The sequence below is a fragment of the Neolamprologus brichardi genome, chromosome 20, assembly GCF_056152115.1.
Source record: "Neolamprologus brichardi isolate AB-2024 chromosome 20, ASM5615211v1, whole genome shotgun sequence".
NCBI lineage: Eukaryota > Metazoa > Chordata > Actinopteri > Cichliformes > Cichlidae > Neolamprologus > Neolamprologus brichardi.
The window spans coordinates 19105323-19131425 of record NC_142123.1 but is presented as its reverse complement, the minus strand read 5'-3'; the positions used below and the strand labels follow the sequence as shown (position 1 = coordinate 19131425).

Below are 26103 nucleotides of genomic sequence, written 5' to 3'. Positions count from 1 at the left end.
CTTCATTCTGCATGAACTTCACCTTCACCCTCCAGCTGCTACCGCTTCCCAACCCAGCCCGGCGGTAAATGTGTTGCAGTGCCCGCCGGGGAATCTGCGGCCCGGCCCCCCGGATGTGGAATTACCGGCCGGTCGGAGCTATCTCCGAGAAGGAAGCGATGTTCACGCCGCCGACGCCCATCGCCACAGCCGGGCCAGGGCCGGGAAACCCAGTTGTCTTCACTCTTCCCAGTGTGGTGAATTTTTTAGCTCTTTTTTTTGTGTGAAATTATTTTTTTAACCATTTGACTTAAATTTGATTTAAGTAGATGCGTATTCTTTGTGATATCAAGACATGGGAAACAAAAATCATTTAGGCATTTATTTTTTAGCTCAAAATGACAACATTAACACAATAAAACAGGTCTCCCTCTTTAACAGAAGCCTGTCATGCTTAACTTTTGAGAATAAAAGTAAATCTTTCTTTAAAAGAACTCTGTCCTGCTTAACTTAAAATTATATAAATTAATAGAAAACAATAGAAAGAAAAATATTCTTGCAACAGTGCACATTTAGTGCAATTGGCTTCAGTAGAGGCATTATTTCAGCTTTTGCTCCCGTTTGTAAACCCACTTGTTCCCATGATTACGCATCATAATCATCATCATTATTCATCTATGTATTACTTTTATGTATTACTCATCTATTTGTTGCAATCTATCCTTGCAGTTGTTTATTACACAAAATAAATTATATTATCACACTTCTGGCCACATTGCGCTGATATTCACTGCACATGCCCATTTTAACCTTAACCAGAGGGTTTAAAAACAAACAAACCAGTGTTTACATACCATATCTGCTTCTTCCGTGGCCTGGTGGACAAAAATTGGTTAAGGGTTCCCCGAGCTTTCACGCCCCTCATGTTCTTCATGTGCCCACCATTAGAAGCACGCCTATGGAAAATGTGCGCCGGCACACAGTGCAGTGCGCTTTATAGGTGTTATCGTGCACTTTTCCAGCCAGGTGTTTTCCTTTTCCCATTCTTCCCTGTACTTTTGCAGCCTTTTTTTTTCTTTCTCTGAGAGGAACAAGCATTGCTGGTCTAATGCTGGGCTTACACTGTGCGATTTTTGGCCCATTTTGAGCCGATTTTTGAGTCGTGCGACCAATTTGGTGATCGGCCCGATTTTGGCCTTCATCGTGCATGTGTAGTGTACGTGGGGTAACGAGAAGCGATTAACACCTCACGACCAGCTCCCGATCATCAATCGCTCGTGAGGGTGTCACTGCAGCCGCTCACACTGCTCATGCGCAAACATGTAAACGTCGGTGAAAAAGACGGAGCAGCACGGCTGTGCAGCGTGTGATCTGGACACAAGCGATGGAGGCACAACTTGTAGAACTTTGGAAAGCTCATCCGAGCCTTTTCGATGTGGCATCACCAAATTATCACGACCACAAAAACCGTGAAAATTGTTGGATTTACATTGCTGCTCAATCACAGCTGCCCGATCAGTGTTTTTCATTAGCAATTTAGCAAAGTTAATGGTGGCGTGTGTCTGTGTGAGTGAAAGAGAGGGAGAGCGAGCGACAGATTTTCTGTTATAACCTTCATTTTATGGAGGCACGGTGTGAGCACTCGGGTCGCATCAGAGCATCGGGCGGTATAGTGTGAGACCCTGCATCGTGACCTACGAACTTATAACTCATGCGAGCCAATCGTGCAGTTTGAAAATCGCACAGTGTTTGCCCAGCTTCAGGTGTACTGTCGTCTGAGACTTGCACCGCAGTGTCGGCGTTTGTTTCCCCGTTGGCCATGCTTTTTGTTGTGGTCATCTGTTGTCTTCCGGTATTTTCTCCACAAGCGACCTTTCCTCAACCAATGAGATGAGCGGTAATCTGAATTGTCATACTCGAATTGTCATAAGTGCGCTGTCAGCTCATTGGTCACAAAGCAGGAGCGGGGCTGGGAATTATGTTTTCAAACAAAGCGTTAATTACATTAAAACTTATAGACTACTTTTGATTCTCACTGTATTACGGGACAAAGTGCGTCCCTTTTCAGCTCAATACGGGACGTGTACTTTTGTTTCTAAATACGGGACGATTCCGTTTTTTAAGGGACGGTTGGCAACCCTAGCCTCACTACCCATAGCCCAGTTACAGTCACAGCCAGACTTATTACAAACTATGTTGCAGTCCATAGCCCAGTCAATAGCTCAGTTGGTAGAAGACTCATCAGCTCAGCCATCATGGGGTGGCTGTAGCTCAGGTGGTAGAGCAGGTCATCTACTGATTGGAAGGTTGGTGGTTCGATTCCTGGCTTCCCCTAGTCTGCATGCCAAATATCCTTGGGCAAGATACTAACCCCAAATTGCTCTCCGATGCATCCATCGGAGTGTGAATGTGTGTGAATGTTAGCTATAAAGCACTTAGAAAGATGTGCTTGTGCGAATGGGTCTGAATGGGTGAATGCACAAGTTGTGTAAAGCGCTTTGAGTGCTCAGAGGAGTAGAAAAGCGCTATATAAGAACCAGTCCATTTACCATTTACCATCATCTTCACCAACTCCTCTGGTACAGCAAACCATAACAGTTCAACCCATAAAGGACAGTTCAACAACTTCTTATGCTAAGCAGAGAGACAAACCTAACAACAATGAAAACATTCCGCAAGAGCTGGCCAGTTCTGAGACTGAGACGCACTCCAGGGCCTCCCCAGAGGCTGGGTTTCAGCCCCCAGCAGACTCTGGACCCCTGGAGGTTAAGAAGCCAGCTGAAGACCGCACCTGGCTGTCGCTGTCTGAGCTGAGTCAATGCTCGGTGCAGCTGCAGTCTGCTTTGTGCTTGCCAGAGGCCACCGTGCCTGCTGGTTCTGATTTGTTCCTGCCAGAGGCCCGTGTGCCTGCTGGTCCTGTTCTGTCCCTGCCAGAGGCCCGTGTGCCTGCTGGTTCTGTTCTGTGCCTGCCAGAGGTCCCCGCGCCTGCTGGTTCTGTTCTGTGCCTGCCAGGGGCCCCTGTGCCCGCTGGTCCTGAGACTGTTCTCGCTGGAGGGCCCGAGGAGCCCGTCCAGCAACCTTCCTCGTCAGCTGGGGGGCCCGAGGAGCCCGTCCAGCCGCCTGCCCCATCAGCTGGAGGGCCCGAGGAGCCCATCCAGCCCCAAGACTCATCAGCTGGAGGGCCCGAGGAGCCCGTCCAGCCCCAAGACTCGTCAGCTGGAGGGCCCGAGGAGCCCGTCCAGCAACCTTCCTCGTCAGCTGGGGGGCCCGAGGAGCCCGTCCAGCCGCCTGTCCCATCAGCTGGAGGGCCCGAGGAGCCCATCCAGCCCCAAGACTCGTCAGCTGGAGGTTCAGGAGAACCTAGCCAGCTTCCTGCCTCGTCAGCTGGAGGGCCCGAGGAGCCCGTCCAGCCGCCAGCTGCAGCCTCATCATCCTCGCCAGCTGCCGCTCCATCCACGCCGCCGGCAGCAGCAGCGGCTTCACCCTCGCCAGCTGCGGCCTCCGTGTCTCCACCCTCGCCAGCTGCGGCCTCCGTGTCTCCACCCTCGCCAGCTGCGGCCTCCGTGTCTTCACCCTCGCCAGCTGCGGCCTCCGTGTCTTCACCCTCGCCAGCTGCGGCCTCAGCTTCACCCACGCCGTCGCCTGGTCCAGCTTCACCCACGCCGTCGCCTGGTCCAGCTCCGGCTTCACCCACGCCCGGTCCAGTTTCGGCTTCACCCACGCCGTCGCCCGGTCCAGTTTCAGCTTCACCCACGCCGTCGCCCGGTCCAGCCTCTGCCTCAGCTTCGCCTGGTCCAGCCTCAGCTTCAGCTTCGCCCGCTTCACCTGGTCCAGCCTCCGCTTCAGCGTCGCCCTGTCCGGCCTCAGCTTCCGTCTCGTCTGGTCCGGCCTCAGCTTCCGTCTCGTCTGGTCCGGCCTCAGCTTCCGTCTCGTCTGGTCCGGCCTCAGCTTCCGTCTCGTCTGGTCCGGCCTCAGCTTCCGTCTCGTCTGGTCCGGCCTCAGCTTCCGTCTCGTCTGGTGCTGCGAAGGCCACGCAGCCTTCAGGTCCCCAACTGCCGCCTCAACATCGTCGGTCATCTGCCAGGCTGCATGTTGGGCATCTTCGCCACCGTGGCAGGCCTCCGGAACTGCTTCCCCGCCGCCGTCGCCGTCCGCACGGTCGGCCCCCAGAACTGTTTCCCCGTCGCCGCCACTGCCTTCCACATGGTCGGTCCCCAGAGATGAACTGTTCTGGGCTCCTGAGTTGTCAACTTCCGGGCCGGCCTCCTGAACTATGATTTGGGACCCTGTTCGGGAACTCCAGTCTGTGTTGCGTTTTGGACAATTCGTTTGGCCCACTGGAGCTTGTTTTTTGTTTGGTTGTGGTCCTTCCGTCCTGGACCCATCGCCGCCCGCCCTGGGTTGGTCGTCTGTTTTTGTTTTGGGCTGTCTGGAGCCAGCCCTTGGAGGGGGGGGTACTGTCATGGTCCTCGGTCGGTGACCCAGCGCTTTCAGTTGATTATTATCACTTTTCTAGTTTATTCTGATCTTGTATTGGTTGTTGGGGTTTGGTTGTAGTGTTTATTTTCCCCACCTGCGTCTCCCTCTGTGCTCTGTACAGGTCCCCGAGTTTTGTGTTGTAAAACAGTGCGTGTGTTTCCTGTTTTACTTTGTAGGTCTGTGTCTCGTTATGCCCATTAGTTCCAGCTGTGTCCCCTCCTGTGTGCCATTTCCTGATTACCTGGTGTGTGTATTTATAGTGGGTGTCGGTCTGTGTTCGTTGTCGGCTCGTCTGTGTTTCATGGTGTCCTGTTCCTCGTCTGCGTCTCTCTGCCTCCCACCCCATTCGTATGATCTCTGGTTTGTTATTTAGCTATCCCAGTTTAGGTTTGTTCTGTACATTCTCTTCCCTCACTGCCTGTTTTTGCCACTCCACTACTTGTAAATAAACCTCACTCGAATCATCAGTCACTGCCTGCATTTTGGGTCCTCCTTTTCCTCCAACACCACACGGCTCACCCCGCCAGCCGTGACATACAAGGTCTTAAATAATCAGGCCCCATCTTATCTTAATGACCTTGTAGTACCATATCACCCTATTAGAGCACTTCGCTCTCGCTCTGCAGGCCTACTTGTTGTTCCTAGAGTATTTAAAAGTAGAATGGGAGGGAGAGCCTTCAGTTTTCAGGCCCCTCTTCTGTGGAACCAGCTTCCAGTTTGGATTCAGGAGACAGACACTATCTCTACTTTTAAGATTAGGCTTAAAACTTTCCTTTTTGCTAAAGCATATAGTTAGGGCTGGACCAGGTGACCCTGAATCCTCCCTTAGTTATGCTGCAATAGATGTAGGCTGCCGGGGGATTCCCATGATGCATTGAGTTTTTCCTTTCCAGTCACCTTTCTCACTCACTATGTATTAATAGACCTCTCTGCATTGAATTATATCTGTTATTAATCTCTGTATCTCTTCCACAGCATTTCTTTATCCTGTCTTCCTTCTCTCACCCCAACCGGTCGCAGCAGATGGCCGCCCCTCCCTGAGCCTGGTTCTGCCGGAGGTTTCTTCCTGTTAAAAGGGAGTTTTTCCTTCCCACTGTTGCCAAAGTGCTTGTTCATAGGGGGTCATATGATTGTTGGGTTTTTCTCTGTATCTATGAAGCGCCTTGAGGCGACTTTTGCTGTGATTTGGCACTATATAAATAAAATTGAATTGAGTCAAGGAGCATTTCGAAACACTATTACAAATCTTAATTCAGTCTGGTAGTTAGGGGTGTGTATGTATATTTATATATATATTTATATATATCCAGGACCTCATGTAGGTAATCTGCTACTGACATCATTACGGTTACATATCCACTGGTATTTAGCGCACATTTGGCTGCTGTACATCAAATGACCAGCAGATGTCAGTACTTCCAAACAAGCTGTTTAACTGAGCTTTGTGTGATCTGCCTTTTAATGAAGTAATTAACCGGGAAGATTCGACACATTCATGGGGCTTCATCACACCATCACTAACTACACCTCCCTAATTTAACAACATACAAAAAATAAATACCTTCTTCTTCAGAAGGGGTGGACAAGACTACTTACAACACCATCAAAATCAGCCCAAAACAGCTCCCCAATCAGAAGGAGGACCTGTAGAGACTCTTAAAGGTACAGAACACAATAGAGACATACTCACACACTCATTTAAAATGTGACCAGGGCTGTAACACCCTAGAAAAAAAGTAAATAAAATTGCACAATACCTTTTTTTTTTAAGCAATTATAAAAAACTAAAAAAACAAAAATAGATGTAACAAATCTGATTTAAATTTAACGTAATCAAAATGTAAATTTTGAACCAAGTAAGTTCCAGTGATCCATGTCATTGGTCTGCTTGTCTTCAGCAAAGTGTTTGCAGGCTTTCTTGTTCATCATCTTTAGAAGAGGCTTCTTTCTGGGACGACAGCCATGTGATGCAGTGTGTTGTGTATGGTCTGTGCACTGACAGACTGACACCCTACTCTTCAACCTCTGCAGTGAGGTGGCTGTGGCTCAGTTGGTAGAGCTACTACCTGGAAGATTGGTGGTTTGATCCTTGGCTTCCCCAGTCTGCATGCCAAGTATCCTTGGGCAAGATACTAACCCCAAGTTGCTCTCTGATGCGTCCATCAGAGTGTGAATGTGTATGAATGCTGGTTAGATTGCCATTTGGGAATTGGGAATCTTCTTATAGCCTAGGCCATCTTTATGTAACAACAACAAGTCTTTTTTTTTTAGATCCTCAGAGAAATCTTTACCATGATGTGCCAGGTTAAACTTCCAGTGACCAGTATGAGACAGTGTGTGAACAATAACACCAAATAACACCTCCTCTCCATTCACACCTGAGATCTGCTAACGCATTATTGTTTTCTATATTGTCCTCTGTTGTCCATTCTTGTTGTCATTGTTTGCTCTAATATGATGTGATCACTGTTTTTGTCCTTGTCTCTATATACAAGGTCTATAAATAGTGTCTCTGTATGTTGCTATTAACTTGTGTGTAACATCAACCTGCCAGAGGGTCTACGGCTATAATGTGGCATATTTACATTTGTTAAAATGTTCATTAATAGGTATTGTCCCTCTTTCTAATAAAAAAGGAAATATAATATAACGAGTCACATGACACTGGAGAGGAAAAATGGCAAACTGGGCACAGTTTGGACCTTTTCACTTAGGGGTGTACTCACTTTTTTGCCAGGGGTTTAGACATTAATGTCTGTGTGTTGAGTTATTTAGAGGGGACATCAAATTTACACTGTTACCAGAATCAAACTCTTGTAAGGTTCCCTCAGACAGCCAGGTTGAAGGAACCTGTTGCTGAAACTGCTTTTCAGATTGTCCAGTGTGTTATGGAGGAGGTCATTGTTATACAAGCTGAACACTGATTACTTTACATTATATCAGTGTCATAGCTTCAGTGATGTCACATGAACGGATATGATAAAATATTTACAAAAATGTGTATGATGCTGTAAAATAGTGTTTATCTACATTTCACACAGCAGACTTGGGTTGGAAATTTCCACGTTTATTTTTCTCATTTCAGTTTTTTTGGCCTTTATTGATAACAAAGAGCTGACAGGAGAGCAGAGGGAGAGACAGGAATGCCGCGGGTCAGTCACTCTCAGCCACATGGCTCATCGCAGCGAGCTAAACTAACGCCCGTATCTGTTTGTTTATAAAGATTTAATTTGAGTTCAGTTCAGTGATTCGTTATTATGGTATGATTTCAAGGAGTTTAGACAAAAACATTATACAACAATAAATATTTTGAATAAATAAATGTAGCCAGAGAGAGAGAGAAATCTGAAACTCTTTAGAAAATATTTTGCTCAGTGAAACACTGAAAAAACTTTTATTGTACTCTTCAAGTATAGCAATGTTTCTGTGACCACTTCTTACTGCTGCAGATGTGTGAGATGTCTGTTGGCCACACACATGTCCACTGTGTAAAATGTCACAAACATAAATTGTCTTCCACTCACAAAAACCGCTCCCTCATGACCATGAGAATCAAATCAAACAGGCGGCCTGGGAAGAGATGGGACTGAATATCGTTATCTGTCAGTGACGCAGGTTACAAGGAGAATGCGCTCCCTCCATGTCTTATCAGGCCGACTGTGAACAACTGTTACTGTGTTATGATGTCAAAAGGTCACAAACACCCTCCTATCTGAAAAAAGAAGCGTACTTGCTAGCACCTGCTGTAGTAACAATACAGTTCTCTGAATTTAACAATATTTAATAGATTGTGAGCACTGACAGAATTAAAAACTATAGCCACTCCAGCACATACCATGATACATTTTCAAGCTAAATGTTGCATAACCGAGGTTCATTTATTATTAGATACTACAAATATTGATATAGTTGTTGAATTGTTTAATAAATAATACTATTTTACTTTACTTCTACTACTGTTTGTATCAGACTGTGTTTGGAACAGTTTCCATAAGCCAAGCACACAAAAAACTGTCAAACCTGTAAATGATCAAAATGTTTGAAGATGTTTGTTCTGCACCATCTGCAGGTCAGCAAGTTCACTGAAGCACTGACCATGGTAACTAAATCCATCCACTCTCTTCCACTTAGCCTTCTGGGGAGACACGGGGGGGCTGGAGCCTGTCCCAGCTCCATTGTGACTCATTTGAACAAACTTTAACATCGTCTTGAGTGTTACTTCTACTACAGTGAATCCACTCAGAGCTTTAAACCCACATATTTAAATCATTTTAACTATTTATTTATTCTATAATAGAAGACCATAAAAATTTGGTTTAATTATCTATTCAAGTTTCCAGCAAAATATTTGCTACTGTAGCCTTTTCTCACACACGCACTGAAACATGTTTCTAAGAAGGCAGTGCCAAACTGAATTAGTTGTATCAAATACAGGGTTACAGTTGAGAGCACACCATCAGCAAATAAATGCATGAGCGATTCAACAGCTACATTTATGCCAAATTTGCTGAATAAAAAGTCCAATCAGCAAATTTCCTCCAAGATTAAACTTGTCTATGGTGAGCTTAGTCCAAGACAAAAGCTGTCCAACATGGAGTGGCTGTAGCTCAGGAGTAGGGCAGAAGGTTGGTGGTTCGATTCCTGGCTGCTCCAGACCCAAATATCTTTGGGTAGGATACTAACCCTGGAGTTGCTCTCTCATCGTGTGTAATTGGTAGCATTTGTGAAGAAGTAAGTGTTGGAGTGAATTATACGAGTCATTTAAAGCACTTTGAGTGCTCAGAGCAGGAAAATGAACCAGTCCATTTACCAACACAAAGGAATAGCTGTGTGCTTAACCCAAATGTGTTATAATACATGAATGAAATAAATACTGAAGTCAGTTTTATTCACATAGTGCCAAATCACAACAGCGGTCGCCTCAAGGCCCTTTATATTGTAAAGACCCCACAATAATAGAGAGAAAGCCCCAACAATCAAACAACCCCTGGCAACAATGTGCAGGCTGACTCAAACATGGGTTTATTCATCGTAAACGAAGGCAGCTTCAGTTAGTGATGGCCCAGTTGGTGCAGGACCAGGTCAGATATTTCCTCCACAGGTTCTCTGTGGGATAATTCTCTTTTAGGGAAAACACCAGGACTTCTAGGCAGAGGAGAAAACAAGTAGGTTGCAGGGAGTGAGAAAAACAGGATGATGGGCCATTTGAAGCTGAAGCATTAGCGTGGTGCTTTGGAGGCACTGTGTTGAGCCTTTGTTTGTCTGGCTAGAGTCAAGTGATCAGTGATGTCTGAAGCTTCATTCGGTTCATCACTATTTTAATACCTGATTCAATGGTTTCTAAGGGACTGAAGTGTTTGCAGGATTTGTAGTTTGATTTTGTTTGACCAGTGTGTGACATAAAAAGACATGGAGCCAGCAGTGAACCAACAACTCCAGCCCCAGGTCAAAAACATACACAAGAAATACACTAAATAATATATTATATATTGGTGTATGTCCACTGGTTAATTACAAAAGCAAGCATACGCCCAACCTATTGTAAGAGTTTGTTGTCCGTGTAGGTTCTCAGGGCTGACCTGTTTAAGTTTCTTGAAGACGTTTCATCTGAGAAGCATCTTCAGAGTTAATGGTGGAGAGTCCCAGCTTATGGGATAAGAGTGTGTTGTACATTATTATTTACAATGTTTGTTTTTAATCTATGATGTTTACAAAAGTCAAGAAGTCACAAATAAAGAGAGACCAGACCATGTTTAAACAAAGAAAGTTTATTCATGTAAATGACATATCAAGCAAATAGATATAACAATTTTACACAAAAAAACACGTTCAAAGCACACAAAACTGCCACATGACATTAAACAGAAGCTGTCAGTTCAGCTCTGCAGAGTATATAATCATAACCAAGCAGTTCATTTCAAGTTGCAGAGTCAAACTGCACTTCATATTTTTGGTAACCAGATGGCACCAAAGAGGACTGCATTAAGAAACTTCAAGTAATAAACCTTTCAGTGCTAAAGAAAGTTTCATTTGGCCAACGGTAACAGGATCAGAATTTCTACGTGACAAGCTGGTTTCACTAACATAGTTAATTCAAAGCTCGAGTAGTAGTAACAAAGGGCGGGAATCCAGAAGGGAGGTTCTAGAAGTGCAGCCTTCTGTTGGGACTTGTTGGGGATGATGGGAGGTAGATGGGATAAAAGACAAACTGTAGAAGAGACCCAGAGATTAATAATAATTAATTCAGGTCACCTGATCCAGCCCTAACTATACACTTTATGAAAAGGAAAGTTTGAAGCCTAATTTTGAAAGTAGAGAGGATGTCTGTCTCTTAAACTGGGAGCTGGTTCCATAGAGGAGGGACCTGAAAGTCAAAGGCTCTCCCAACCAATCTATTTAAATTTCATATGAACAACAAGTAAGCCTGCAGTTGGACAGTGAAATGCTCCATTTGGGTGATATGCTGCTATAAGGTCTTTAAGATAAGATGGAGCCTGATTATTCAAGACTTTACATTGGAAGAAAAGATTTTAAATTTAACAGGAAGCCAATGAACAGAAGCCAATATCAGAGAAATATCTCTTTCTAGTCCCTGTCAGGACTCTTGCTGCAGCATTTTGGATTAACTGAATGCTTTCCAGTGAGTTTTTAGGACATCCTGATAATAATAAATTACAGTAGTCCAGCCTAGAAGCAATAAATGCATGAACTAGTTTTTTAACATCACTCACATCACAGACAGGATGTTTCTAATTTTAGAGATTGATGCTAGAACAGTTATGCAGTAGTTGAATTCTGTAAGTCCGTTGTGCCATACCACATATGATTAACCAGCTAAACACAGCACACACACACCTGTGATATGCATATTGGGGTGGCTGGCTTCCCCTAGTCTGCATGCCAAAAACCCCTAATTGCGCTGCGATGCGGAGTTTGAATGTTAGTTAGAAAGCACTAAGAAAATGTGCTTGTGCGAATGGGTGAATGCACAAGTTCTGTAAAGTGCTTTGAGAGTAGAAAAGCGCTATATAAGAACCAGTCCATTTACCATATGCACATTCACCACCACTAGATTATCTGTTTAAACAACTCCTTATATGGGGGAGGGATTCCTTTTGTTGTGTCTTATAAGGGGGACACAATAAGAGGGTGTAAGTGTATAAAGAGGGATGGACAGACTTCCTCGATTTGGTTTCTGCATTCACAGTGTTACTGGAGGCCAGGGTAATGCCATCAGAGTAAGAATCTGGTTAGACACCATGTTTCTAAAGTTTGTATAGCTAACTACAATAGCCTGAGTTTGATCTGAATTTACAAGCAGAAAGTTAGCGGCCATCCAGGTCTTTATGGCATTCCTTCAGTTTAACTAATCGGTGTGTGTTATCTGGCTTCATGGACAGATAGAGCTGGGTGTCATCTGCATAGCAGTGAAAATGTATGCTATGCCTTCTGATGATACTGCCTAAGGGAAGTATGTATAATGTAAACAGAATTGGTCCTAGCACTGAACCCTGTGGAACTCCATAATTAACGTTTGTATCATGTAAATGGGGAGTATTTGCATGGACAAATTTAAGCATATTACACACATGTGATAATAAAATATCTTTAAATAATGTTAAGTGTTTTATTCTTACAGTTTTATAGCATGCTTTTATTGTGACGTTTGTTTGACTTGTTTCCCGTGTCGTGCCAAGGTAGGTATCCTCGACAGCATGTGGTTCCCCTGTGTCAGGAGCACGCACTGGGCTCTCCAAATCACAACACTTCTTATAATGACTTATAATGACTCCTGAAACTTTGGATGTTTTAGCCCTTTATACAATAAAGTTACAGGAGGATACAAATAATTAACGGGCAAAATGTCATCAATTTGTTGAAATAATCCAGTCCAATAACACATGAGAAGAATACATGTATCATTTTCTGTTTGTATCCCATAAACTGAATGGCAATGTGACAACACTCAAACCTTATAGTAGGGGCTGGATCAAGTGACTTTGACTACACTGCTACTACACTACTATTAGCTAAGCTACAACAGGCTTAGGCTGATGGGGACTGTTTTTTTTTTCTTCACTTGTGGCTTTTCAAAGCCTGGTTCTCCCTGGTTCTCCCAGTATTTTAGTTTCTTTACTCTAAAGTTCCATGTTGGTGGGGATTAGAGATATTAAGAATGGAATGGAATCAAACTGAATAAAAGTGAAGCCCTGAAATGTGCACTATTACAAAAATCGTTCCTTGGTTGAGAAAAAATAACCTGTCAACACTCTGATGGTAGCAGGCATATCATTGTCAGTCTACAATAAAGAGAGGTTTAATGAATGCTGACAACAAGGTGCAAACCGCTGATTACACTCAGTTTGAGGAAGGCCAGAGTAGAAGAAAACATCTAAAAGAGCCTCTGGAGAGAGATGAAACCAAGGATAACTCATACCAAAATACTGGGGAGATGAGTATTGTCAAGGAAAGGAAATGGCTCCTAATCTGAAGGACAAACATCAACTATCATAAATGGTGGTGGGAGTATTATGGCATGTGTAGTTGAGGGTTCTGCACTCTTCCGGATACAGTGCTCCAATGTTGTTCCTGGAATCTGCAGGAGGCACCTGACACTCCTGTGCAGATAGAACACCTGGTTATAACTTCAGCTTGGCCTCAAAGACAGCACACTTTGTTTAATCACAAATCTATCAGTAAGACTTGCAGCTCTTTATTTATCCACAGAGGCCCGAGATGACCTTCAGGGCTTTTGGTGATAACTGTAGCTATGTCAAAGTAAAATGAGCCAGCAGCTTAAGATTACGCTGAAACTGGAGGTTGTGTCAAGTTCTGATTAGAATTATATGAACGTAAAATGTCGTGAGATTTGAAAATACTCTGTTGTCACACCTGAAATCACTTTTACAGCCAAACAATGTAAAACATAACAGAGCACCAAAGATGAATAAGGCTTAGTATTTATTATAGTTACGTGCTCATTGTGAAATAAATAATGAATGCATTTAAAGACATTTACACAAAATATGTTCATAAACAATAAACACACACAGTGGATAAAATTTGTCTTTTACCCAAACAAATATTAAAGCTAGTCAAGAGTGTCAAGTGCCATCGAAATAAGTGTGAACTACAAATGACTCCACGAAGGTGGCGTATATAACAAAGTGTTTGGATTCTGATGATGAGTGCATAAAAAAGCTTATAAGAACTATTAACTACCGTATAGTGGCTGACATGTTTCTTAACAGACACCACACCAAGAGACGAGCACAGACAGAAGAATAGTGAAGAATCGGGCAGCTGGAGATATTTTCATGGGTTAGAGCAGATGTGGGTGAATTAAGTCTACTGTAAGTAAAGAAGAAAAAGCATTTATGGTGCTCTAGGATGAGGTAACATCTCAAAATAGATTTAAAAAAAAAATCTAAGATTTTTGTGCATTTATGAGTAGATCACTTTTGTTTCTGTTATTTGTTTCTTGTAAATTTGTTTCTCTCCCCACAAATGTTATTTCCATTAGCTGCACAGATCACATTAACATGAAGATATATGAAGGCCTATAATGATAAGTACATAAAGGAGTAACTTCTTCCTGAACATTACTTATTCACCAAATTACTGGTGGCCGGTCTGAGGTTAGAGCTAACTTTAAATTAGTGTAACAAACAACCAAATATTCTCCATGAAGGGGCTAGGGGTTAACCAAACACTGTCCTTAACCATACATGGATTGCTGTTTATTGTGGTGTTACTGGAAGTTTGCTGTCTGATTACATTTCTAAAGTTTCTGAGGTGACCTTTTATCTATGAACATATAAGAGGTCTGGGTCGCTGCACATACACAAACACATACACTGTTTGATTGTTTTTATACCAGAGGACGTCTGTGAGTTGGAAAAACTGTTGGAGAATTCGAGGAATATAAATATTATCTTCAAACTCCGGACTGTAAACCCATAATTCTTTAAAGTGCGCTCTTATTGGCTGCAGTCGGCTGACTTGTTGTTTCATATGCAGTCATCCTCCTGTGTGACCGTGAAGCTTTGACTTTGTGCCGAAGCGAATGCTGCCAATTCCTTCTGTATGCTTCCCTCTTCGGACTGCTCGGAGGCCCCAGGTACTGTAAAAGTTTTTTCTGAAATACTTCTTGGAACTGCAAGACACAGATAAGAATAAAGAGTTCATTAAACAATGAGGAGCTTAAGGCCTCCAATACAGCTGTTATTTTGTGTTATGTGGTCACTGTTGCTGATATTCTGTTGCTTCACACAAATTGTGCTGGATCACCACAATACCAGAGAATTTCCCCGGCTTGGCAATACTATTGCAGAATTACAAATCCAGGAATATAGTATTCATCTCATAAGGCCAAAGCTCATAAAGCGCTATACAAATACAGGCCATTTACCATTTATAAGTCTTTAGTGGCTGTAGTGCCAACTGGTTGTTTTCCTCTTTCGTGACAGTGAAACTTTCTGCTAAAGTGTATGCTGCCTTTTTCTTTGTGGCTTTTGTGGTTTTGGATTCAATAAAATGAAACTTTTTTGTCTGTGGCCAGTTGAAACCATGTCTGGATTTACTTGTTAGGCATGTCTTTAATAGTGACAGGTGTGTTAGAGGAAAACCACACAATAAAACAAATACAACTCCCAATCCTGATTTTCTGGCTAAGTATTGATATATTTACTAAAGGGTAGTATTGAGTCTGTCCAACATTCAGTAGGTATATGGACATATTCCTGCATTCTTATACAAAACACACTTATATGAAAAAGAAGGAAAGTGTTTTTCACAGCTCTGAAATATACATATTTTTTTCACCATCTTTAGATATTTAATCAAAAATGGAAATAGTTGTGGATCACATGCTTGCAGTACTACCACAGATCACTGAGAGAAGACTAAGTCCACAGTTGGTTTACAAATGTTCTTTGGGATCTAATGTGACCTACTTTGGTAAAGGTCAGCAAGGACTGAGGACACACGCTTGACTGTATTTTATACAATGAGCCAGTTAAGGGTAAGGCCCAGCTTTTTTCTCTTTGATCCAGTATAATCAATCCTCTGATAATCTTAAGGCCAAGTGTGACCTTAAACAGCACAGTGGTGCAGAGTCAGCACTATCACTTCACAGCAAGAAGGTCCTGGATCAAATCCACTGTGGATGTTCTGGCTTCCTCCCACAGTCTGAACACACATGGGGGTTAGGCTAAGTGGTCGTTCTAAACCGACTGTACGTGTGAAGGACACATGATAGGTTCTCTCTCTGTGTCTGGCCTTTGGGGTGTATCCTCATGTTTAGCCATGAGATAAGCTCCCACCTTCTCCCTGTTCTTCTGAAGTGGATAAGGTGAAGACAATGGATGGATACAAGGTATATAAACTTATTTAAACAACAGAGATCTTACCAAATCTGGCTGTGTAGTGGCATGTACTGTTGTGGATGGAGAATATGTGGTCTGCTGGCTCCTTGGTTTAGCACAGTACATCTCAAGGTGATGAAGTTCACAACCTGATGACAGGCAACACAGATCCACTATCCCCTTCCCTCTGGACCGAGCGCCATAACCAGACCACAAGCCTTTACCTGCAGAAGGGAGACGTGTCACACACTACGTTCTTCTCTTTCCTTTAACTATCAATAGCTTTACAGTCAAACAAAATCTCCTTTACAGAGTACAGTGGTGCTTAAAATTTACTGTGTCCCCTTATGTGGCCATAACAACTTCCTCCTCTGCAGAAAATAAATGTAAATGTGCTCAGACAGTTTAGTTATTGTTGAACTGCCGTGGCTGCGGCGCAGGAGGTAGAGCGTGTCTGCTAATTGTTAGGTTGGTGGTTTGATCCCTGGCTGCTGCAGTCTGTGCGCCAAAGTATCCCTGGGCAAGATGCTGAACCCCGACTTGTTCCTGATGTGTTCATTTGGGTTTAAATGTCTGTGTGTGTGTTAAATGGATAAACGCTTTTCTATATAAGAACGAGTCCATTTATTATTTTATTTTAACATAATGCACTACCCAACTCTGAAAACACATCAGGACACATTCTCAACAGGACAAAAGTCATGTTAATCATCTATACTGATATTAATGGGCGATCGTAGGGGCGATCGTAGGGGCGATCGTAGGGGCGATCGTAGGGGCGATCGTAGGGGCGTAAAGCGCTTTGGGGTCCTTAGGGACTAAGCCAAGTGCTATACAGATACAGGCCATAATGTGTTGGGAACAAAAAGATGCACTGAATTCAAAGACATCCCAAAAACCAAAGTGAAAAATATATGGCGGGCTAGTTCATTTAGCCGAAATTTCATTGTAGCAACTCAAATTGGTACTATCAGATTTAGGTCAGGTGCTTCATCCTCTAGCAACTATATGTATACTCTCACCACACGGGGAAGCTAGGTCCCACTGCACCAGCACAAGAGCTGACAGTCAAGAGTGTTGTTGTCTAAGCTGTAGAGGTCTGTGTGGCCCTCCCATGCTTTCCCAGACCATCACTAACCCTCTACTAAACCAGTCATGTGGAACGATGATGCAGGCAGCATTTTCCACAGCTTCTCCAGACCCTTTCACATCTGTCACATGTGCACAGGGTGAACCTGCTCTCATCTGTGAAAAATACAATTCTGGTATTCTATGGCCAACCACAGGGGTACCCAGCTGTGAGCACAGGGCCCACTAGAGGATGGTGGCTCTCAGGCCCATTAAATCTGTCTGTTTTGTCACTTACCAGTGGCCTGTTGGCCTGCTCTTTGTAGAGCTCTGACAGTGCTCTTTCTATTCCTGCTTGCACGAAGGAGCTGATACCAGTCCTGCAAATGGTTTAAAGACCATTCTGTACCCCTGTCCAGCTCTGCTAGAGTAAATGCCTGTCTCATAGAATTTCTTCTGTGTGCTTTAATCTGTTCTGGGAGAGACACATCAAACCTTCTGGTTTGATGCAAGAGACCACGTTACCTGGATCCAACAGTGCAACCTCTGTTGGTGCCAGGTATTACCTCACGCTACCAGTGGTGACAATGACCTAGCCAAAGGCATAACAGTCAGAAAAGATGAGGAGGAAAAATGTCAGTGGCCTGAAACCATTCGTGTTTGGGGACTTGTCTTATTGCTGCACCTTTGAGCACCTTTTGTTAATTTTATTAACACCAAAGCAGCGGAAACCAATAAAAAACCCTCTGCTACCTGACTGACCACATCAACATCCTAGAAGTTTAAATGACTTATGCGCTGATTAATTCCTTCCTGGTGTTTTACTGATGCCATTTAAGAAGTGCATTTAAAATCATCAGGATTTATCCTCTGGAGCACAGACATGAAATCTACAGATGATTTCATGTCAGTCTATTTAGTAGCAGTGACACTGTTTAATGTGAATGATAATATTTTTAAACCATTATTATTTACAGCTTTTCATTTTTTTAAGCTCTAAATCAAAATCAATAAATATAAGCGAAGAACTGACTCAAATGACTCGACCTATTACACTGACTCTGTTTAAATGGTTTATAATGTTATGTCACTAAAAACAAAAACAAAAAATAAGTACATAAAAATGATAGGTTTACAACAAAATATATATATATTTGTACTGCTCTCAGATAACACTGTTTTAACAATAAGACTATATATATATATATATATATGTATATATATAAAAAATGTAGAAGTAGAATATTTTGTCCTTTGTACATTATCAGTGCACAATTAGGAACAGTTCAATCATAACATGCCTGAGCACTGAAGCGTTCGTCAGCATTAGCGTGTATGTGAATGGATTAATGATAAGCAGCACATTGTCCTGAAAAGACGAAATAATAATCGATACTATTTATCTTCACACGGCTGATTTAAAACCTCTTTCAGTGTTTACTTCTAATGTTTCTTTTCTTCAAGAGACCTTTGACTGTCTCTAGCTCGGTGAATATGGTAAACATTACTTTCAAGATGTAGTCATGTTTAGTACTGGCATTGTGAACATTTATCGCGCTGTTTTTGGCATAAACAAAACATGAAACATGCAAACGTATTTAGCACAATCGCGATATAGGCCAAAGAACACAGTGCTTCTGAAAGAGCATATCTGCAGCTGCTTCTGCTCCCTCTCTGTACCTTTGTACTGCTCTCAGATAACACTGTTTTAACAATAAGACTATCACACAGAAGCACAGTGTCCTGGTGAGTATGCTGCTATTTTGATGAACTGCCACCAGTCTGATAGCAGATGCAGAGGGTTGCCTTGGTTAGAAGCGAGCAAAGGTAACCAGGTGAAAAGTCCAGTAGGTAACTGCATTGGTACGAGTACTGTGCAGTGGAAGTAATTAAAGTTTAATCGTATTTAGTTTTAAATCCTCATTGTAGGGAGAATAACAGTGTGTTTAGCTATTATCAAACCTTTAATACATATAATAAATCTGTAGTTATAGTGGCACCATTCAAAATATTGGTAATTTGTTGTTTAATTTAGTATCTCATCTTAGCAGCTTTCAAAACATGAATGAACAAACAGGTGAAAAAACTTCAAAAAAGGAAACTAAGCACATTGGCGCACTTGTGTCCGGGCATCGTTACAGATTTACACCTGGAGCTTTTAGTTTAAAAAAAAAAAGTTAAGCTGCTACTCCTCAGTTTGACTAATGACTAAAGTAAGTTGAATAATGTGGGCCCATCCTGCTGCTTGATGCATCAAACTCACAGTAAAGCCACAGCTTGTACTTGAAGCAGACTCACGTAAATAGATTCCACGGTCCCCACAGACAAACATGAGGTCACTGAGCAGGTCAGAGCCACATCGGACTTTAGCTGTCTCTGCGCACAGTGGCCAGCTTACCAGACAAATGCTGGAGTAAAACATGCAGATCTGCACACACAGCACCTGAAGACAAGAAGAAAACCAGAATATGAAAAAGGTGTTTAGGAAATGCTGCCATTTTTATACATATTCCTCTGTTTTTGACACTCCAAATGTTAAAAAAGTAAATGAAACTGACTGACATGAAGGAGAGGCCTGTTCCATCAATAGTTTCTGACAAATTAAGCAGATAAAAGATCTGGAATTGATTCTGAATGTTGTCTTTGAATAACCATCCAGTGCAAGTTTCAATATTAGGTCCAAAGAAATCTCAATGCAAATAAAGGAAGACATCGTTAGACTGAAAGTATAATGATAGATATTCAACAATCTGTTGACATTGCATGAGTGACTTTTGAACCTCTTCAAGCAAAAACACACTGTGCAGCTTAGTAACACCACAATGCCCCAAAAAACCACAGAAGACATCTTAAGCAGGTGACTGCAGAACGACTTCACACTGGTCAAGGCAAGAACTCAAACTCAAGACAAACCATCACCCAAGTCTGTAAACAAGACATGGCTTCATGAATTTAAATACAGCCTGCATAGAATATTGGCAACATTAAATATTGGCAACAAAGAGGGACAGCACACAATTGTAGTGGAGGCATCTTTGTGCCACTGGCATGGATGGCTGCTGGCTTTTCAGTTAATGAAGAGGCAAACAGACCCACACACAAGCAGCAACTGATGGCAGCTGCAGTAAAGGTCCAGCAGTTCATCTCAAAGGAAAAATGCATCTGCTGATGTCCATGGGCTTGAGACCTGAAGCAGTCATTGACTGGAAATGATTTTAATTCAAGTATTGAGAACTATCATTAAAGTCTAAATGATGTTAGTTTGCCCTGTTACTTTTGACTCTCTGAAAATGGGCAGTATGTATGAAAATGTATTAATGGGTTAAACCTGTTGAATTAAAGCAGCAGTACTTCAGCCACATCTTGATTATTTCATTTTAAATCCACTGTGGCAGTGTACACAGGCAAAACTACAAAAAATGTACAATTGTCCAAATACTTACAGCTGTACATTTATTTATGATCTTTTACAACAGAATGTTGTATTAATGGTATTTTTGTTGTACAATAAAGTGATATCCTTAAATATTTTATTAATAGTGAAACATTTGGGCTGTTTTAGGCCATAGTTGAACTGAAACAACAAACATCCTTCCAATCACACTACCCAAACTGTCAGTTTGAATGGATTAATTTAACTAAACAAAGACAACAAAACAAATAAGTGGGAACACTATGATCTCTGATATAATCACAACGTCAGAGTAGACATTCTGTACAGAACAGATAGATAACCTTCAGTAACCAACACATATCTTCTGATATTGTTGAGAGTAGACTGCAGAATTAAATGACAGGTTATACTATTGTCTCTATTGTTAAGGGAGCGTTAGGAAATATGACCAGTGGCCTTGGAAAGATAGCTCCCCATTTACTTTTACTTCTCACTTATTTTACTACTTAAATTATGCCATGCACACAGTTTTTTTTTACTAAGACTCGGGAAATTAATAACTAGCTAATAACGGATGCCTGGAATGTAGTGCTTCTGCAGACTTCAACATTTAGTTTAGAAAGATCAACTTTTTTTCTTTGTAAAAATAAAAAAATAAATAAAAACAAAATAAAATAATGACAAGCAACAAAATTTAAAACACCACCTACATACAGTATGTTTCTTTTATGTCCCACCTAAAAGAAGTGAGGCGAAGCCCTACCTGGAGTGTCTGTGGTCTGGCACGGAGACAGCACAAGGAGCACATCCTTTCTGTGTAGACCAGCTTTGGGAGACCTGCGGTCTTATAAAAGGCAGCAGGAGGGGAGGACTGCGTCAGGGCGGTTGCCTCCCTCCTATGCTCACAGAACCATTTCTGCTTGAAAATGTAGCAGATGACTTGGTTCTGTTGTCCTGTTAGAATGACAAACGTGATGAAACATGCCCAGGGTAAAATCAACTGCAACACACCAAGGAGTGGAAACTGAGCTGTAAACATAACTCTCTTCTTGTTCATGCCATTTTTGTAAAGTAAAATATGTGCATACATATTTTGTATTTTCTAAGTTTGATTCCCCTTATTGAGATCAAAGAATTCATTTGGCAGTGATATCATACTGCATTCCATTTATATTATAAATAAAAATAAATGTGTTGAGCCAATTCTAACAAGGACTACACAACCTAATCCTGTTGGTTTTCTCGTTTAGGCCCCCTAGCCTCTGTACCAGGGCCGGTCCCTGGCATATACAGTGTCCCAGTTCAGGGGCCACATCCTTGAAGGCCGATTACATCACAGCGAGGCAATGAAGGCTGTCCCAGTTTGAAGGCTCCTCCAAATGTGGCCTCATTTTCCCAGGTGTGAAGGACAGGTTGGATGTATCCTTCGTGGTCCACCCTATCCCAGGATTCATAGCGCAGCCGTGGTGGTGGAGGGTTTTTTTTTTTTTTTAAATGAATTACCCATCATGGAGCGAGGAGTAAATGTTTAGGTTCTAATAGTGATGTTTCCCAACGTTTCCCTTCTGTCGACTGTGTGGATGTGCTGCTTCATAGCGACATCTGCTGGATGTACAATTATTGAAAGCATCCTGAACATTGTTCATTTATCCTGACTGATGAGCGGTCCTGTTTATATAAGTGCTAACTGAATGAACGAGAGGTGCATATTAATTTAATTATAACAAATTCATATGACTGATTAATACAGTGTGTCAAATGCAGACTTCAAAGATAGGTTTTGCAAAGACGTGCAAATGAAACACGTGAAATCAAAGTGAAAATGTTTGGGAAATATAAGTACTCGTGACAGTGGGAGTGCTGGTGTGTGTGAAAGGTGGAGATCATTGCGTGCTGGGTGATAACCTCACAAACAGCTCCGATGCAAAGGAGTTCCCGACAAACACAAGTTGAGCCCTGATCGCTGTACAAACAACGACTGCATCCACGTCAGTGTGTATGACACGGCAGCTGTATGGGTCACATAATTTGTCTCATAGCGACGCGCGCACTGATATGGGGTGTCCCTGTTTGTGGTTGATTTTTGAGCCATCACTAAGAACATTAAACCATTTGGCTTCATGTCAGCAAAATTGGTGACATTAGTGATGTTAGTCAGTACTTAATGTGGCTCACGTTCCACTTGATTTGAACTAGTACTTTAAAATGTACTCTGACTAAAAACTGACGGTTCTATGGATATTTAATACCAATAATGTATCCACGAGCATGTGGACATGCTGTAAATGCTGCCTGGTTTTCACTCAGCTCAACATTTAACGTTTGTTTTAATGAGAAGACGGTTCAGTCATTGGTTTATTCACATGAGCCAAACATTTGGCAGTGTACCAACTTTGGCTCTCGTCTTATTTAGTACTAATAATATGAAAAACGGTAAATGTGAAAATACTGCTTGTGCTGTTTGCAAAATACAAAGTATGTGGATGTATTTATAAGTTAAACATGGGTTTTGATCCTGCAACTTACCTGAGAAACTGAGAAACCCACTTCTGCACATCATCTGTGGTGTCTTTGAGGGAGAACTGATGGGAACAGAGGCTTTCCACCCCTGATGTCAAACCATGACAAATTCACCAGTGGAATCATGTTTTTACAGTGACATGGTTTCTCAGCCAAATACATTTCACATACCAATGAAAAATCTCAGTAAGACAAATTGGATAAAATAAAGATTCCCACCTTAATTTCTCTCAAACAGTGGCATATCTAGCATACAGTGTCATGGTTGCTAGGTAGCCTTAGCAGCGTGTTGTAGGCTAGACCATCCCATTTGACAGCCACGCACTTCCAGCCTTCATGGTCTTCGCAGGACTCAGCCTATGTAGGCACACATGTGGTTGTATGACTTTTACATATACATGAAGATCTGTGACATTTAAGCCCTTGTTAGATGAGTTCACATATTGGTATATTGTTGAATAACCCTGTCAGCACCAGATAAATCTCTGTGCAGTTCACATAAGTAGATTCTAAATCCTGAGGATCTGGAGACTTGGCAGTGATTCTGCAGGTTGGGAAGAACCAGCGATAGTCGGGCAAGATCAGAACAGTGACATCATAACTCTACATGTTAACACGGAATTTTAATTACCCCAACACTGCATAAGTGGTGCCTAAAAGGGTTCAAGCAAATTGAAAGAAAAAATAGGACAGGATGATGCTATGTATTTATTGACTATCTGAATAACTCACCAAGATGACGCCATTGTTCACAGTGTCTCACACGTCTCTTCGACTTCTGTTTGCTGTTTGTTATTTGTTCTTTTTTGTGTTGTCCTGATGTCAACACGTTTTTCACAGATGATCGTCAAACTCTTCTGAATCTTAGGCCTCTGCATCACCAAACACCTGATCTTTAGTGGAATTCAGAAAACTCTTCCCCCGCTTCCGCCGGACTTTTCTGACTGCCTACGCCGCTTACCTTTTTCTCCTCCACACAAGAAGCAATCTAGGAGACGGGGTAAATGAGGCGGTCTCCGTGTTCGCATCAAGGCTTTTCTAAATTCTCATAATGTGGCCACTCACTGCTTTCATGGACACCCTACCACCTTCCCATGCTCACTGGGATCACTCAAGCCACAAATTGTTCTGTCATCGCTGGATTCACCCTGTTGGACCTCACGCTCCCATGGACCTGCCGGCTGAGCCTCCACCTGTTTGGAGTTGGGTACGGTCTTCCAGAGGCGGTGTGAACCACAACAACCTTCGTCAACTGAGATATGTTCCAGCCAGCAAAAACAACTATTTTCAGTTGTGGATGATAAAGGATTCAGAAAGTTTATTCATGCAGGCCCATATGACAGAGAATGTGCATCTTCTTTTTGTCTTCATATTTTAATTTATATTTAATTGTGTTGTGGTTTGCAGTGTTTTGTGTTGTTTCACTTTAAATTTGTTTAAAAGGAAAAAGCAGAAAATTTAAATAGTTAAAAGTTGAAATGTAAATAGCTGTTTTTTGTATTATATGATTTATTTATTACATTTTATGTGGAGTGAATAAATAAAAGTATATTTACGGTGGCCCCTAGAGACAAAGCACGTATAAACTCCAAAACACGTACGAACTTCAAAACACGTACAAACCCCGAAGCACGTACAACAACTCCAACAATCCTCCCTCTACCGCTTGCAGTTAGTTCAAAATGCTGCTGCACGCTTTCTGACAGGTACTAGAAAGTATGATCATATCACCCCAGTTCTAGCTAATTTGCACAGGCTCCCTGTCAAACACCGTATAGATTTACTTTTAAAATTTTAAACAACTGGGTGCCAAACTCCTCCGCTTGTATAACCCCAGGAAGGCACTAAGATAATCTTGCCAGATGCTCTTAGAACAACCTAGATCCCGGCTAAAGTCCAGAGGTGATCGGGCCTTTGCAACTGCAGCACCTAAACTCTGGAATAGTCTCCCCGCTTCTATTTGCACTTCTGAGTCTATACCTTCTTATAAATCTTATTTCTTAGTCTTAAAACTCATTTTGTTTACTTTGGCTTTTGGATCAAATTAGTTTTAACTATCATCAGGCCTGTTTTATGTCTGTCACCTTTGATGTTTGTTGGTGTGTTTGTTGTTTGTTTGTTAACTTTTAATCTCTTGCTGTTTTTTTTGCTGATTGTTTTGCACTTTGATCAACCCTGTTGTTTGTAAATGTGCTATATAAATGAATAAACCTGAACCTGAATGAATAAACCTGAATAAATTTGACAGTTGAATTTCTTACATCAGTGTTCTTAACTCGACCTGCTGGCTACACACAATAGATTTAGATAACGGCTCATCATTGATGAGTCTAAATCATTTTTTCTGAGGACATGCTTGTTTAAATATCAGCTTGTTAGTCAACCCAAGATGCATTGTAAACATAATTATTAACCAAATAACACCTTTGACTGTATGGTTAGTTCTGGTTGTTAGCTACTTACCAGTTTTTTGTGTTTGTTGTTGTTGTATTGCAACTTACTGTTGGATTTTCATTTTGAACAAATTAAATTGAATATGGGCATAGAAAGTGGGCATGTCCCACCGGGAGGAGACCCTGGGGCAGACCCAGGACACACTGGAGAGATTATATCTCTCGGCTGGCCTGACAAGCTGGAGGAAGTGGCTGGGGTGAAGGAGGTGTGGGCAAAGAAAGCACTTGGCAAGCATTGGCTGGAAAGTAATTAATTTATTATTTAATTTATGTATTTTTGATTAGAACAAGCTCATTTGAAAAAGTTTAAAAAATTGCATTTTTTGTGTGGTTCATGTATAGACCTGATATGTGCAATATACCTCTGTAATTTCTTCAAGCCCATATTTACAAATAATAATCTAATGTATAAACCTATCAGGACCATTACTGAAGTATTTGGGAGCTTCTTCTGATGCAGCAGGCACATCTGCCTCAGCTGACATTACTGAAGTTGAAAAAACACAGTCTAAAACTTAAACATAACTGAAAACTTTACATCCTCCTCCGACATGACTGTATGTGCAGACGTCTGCACTGAGGTTTGTACTCACGATAGTTTCTGTGTATGTGTCTATGCTCATCTAGTTATGAGCAGTGTATTGGTGGACTATGGGTATTGTATCCATACAGTATTGAAGCATGAGCATTGAAACAACCCCAACCTCAGTACTAAATGATATAATATGCAGTAATATAGTGTACGCTGTTAAGTGCCAGGAGGATTGCCAGGATTTATACATCAGAGAAACCAAACAATCTCTGGCTAAGAGGATGGCACAACACAGAAGAGCTACAGTCAGGT

General features: G+C 42.0%; 3 protein-coding genes across 3 annotated transcripts in view; 2 read left to right on the top strand and 1 right to left on the bottom strand.

The window, feature by feature from the left end:
* The window catches only part of LOC148096963 (uncharacterized), a 95831-nt gene that overhangs the window by 188 nt on the left and 69540 nt on the right, over positions 1-26103 (top strand). The gene's annotated exons all lie outside the window — the stretch shown is intronic.
* On the top strand, positions 114-4256 carry LOC148096964 (uncharacterized). The gene is made up of 3 exons (XM_087833502.1): positions 114-236; positions 3087-3269; positions 3306-4256. The coding sequence occupies exons 1-3, from the start codon at positions 114-116 to the stop codon at positions 4254-4256; spliced, it is 1257 nt and encodes a 418-aa protein (XP_087689628.1).
* igf3 (insulin-like growth factor 3) lies at positions 13405-21094 on the bottom strand. Its single transcript, XM_035913614.2, has 4 exons — positions 21050-21094; positions 19191-19335; positions 15870-16048; positions 13405-14614 (listed from the first exon to the last, which is right to left on the bottom strand). Exons 1-4 carry the CDS (start codon positions 21092-21094, stop codon positions 14426-14428), a joined length of 558 nt encoding a protein of 185 aa, XP_035769507.1. The 3' UTR covers positions 13405-14425.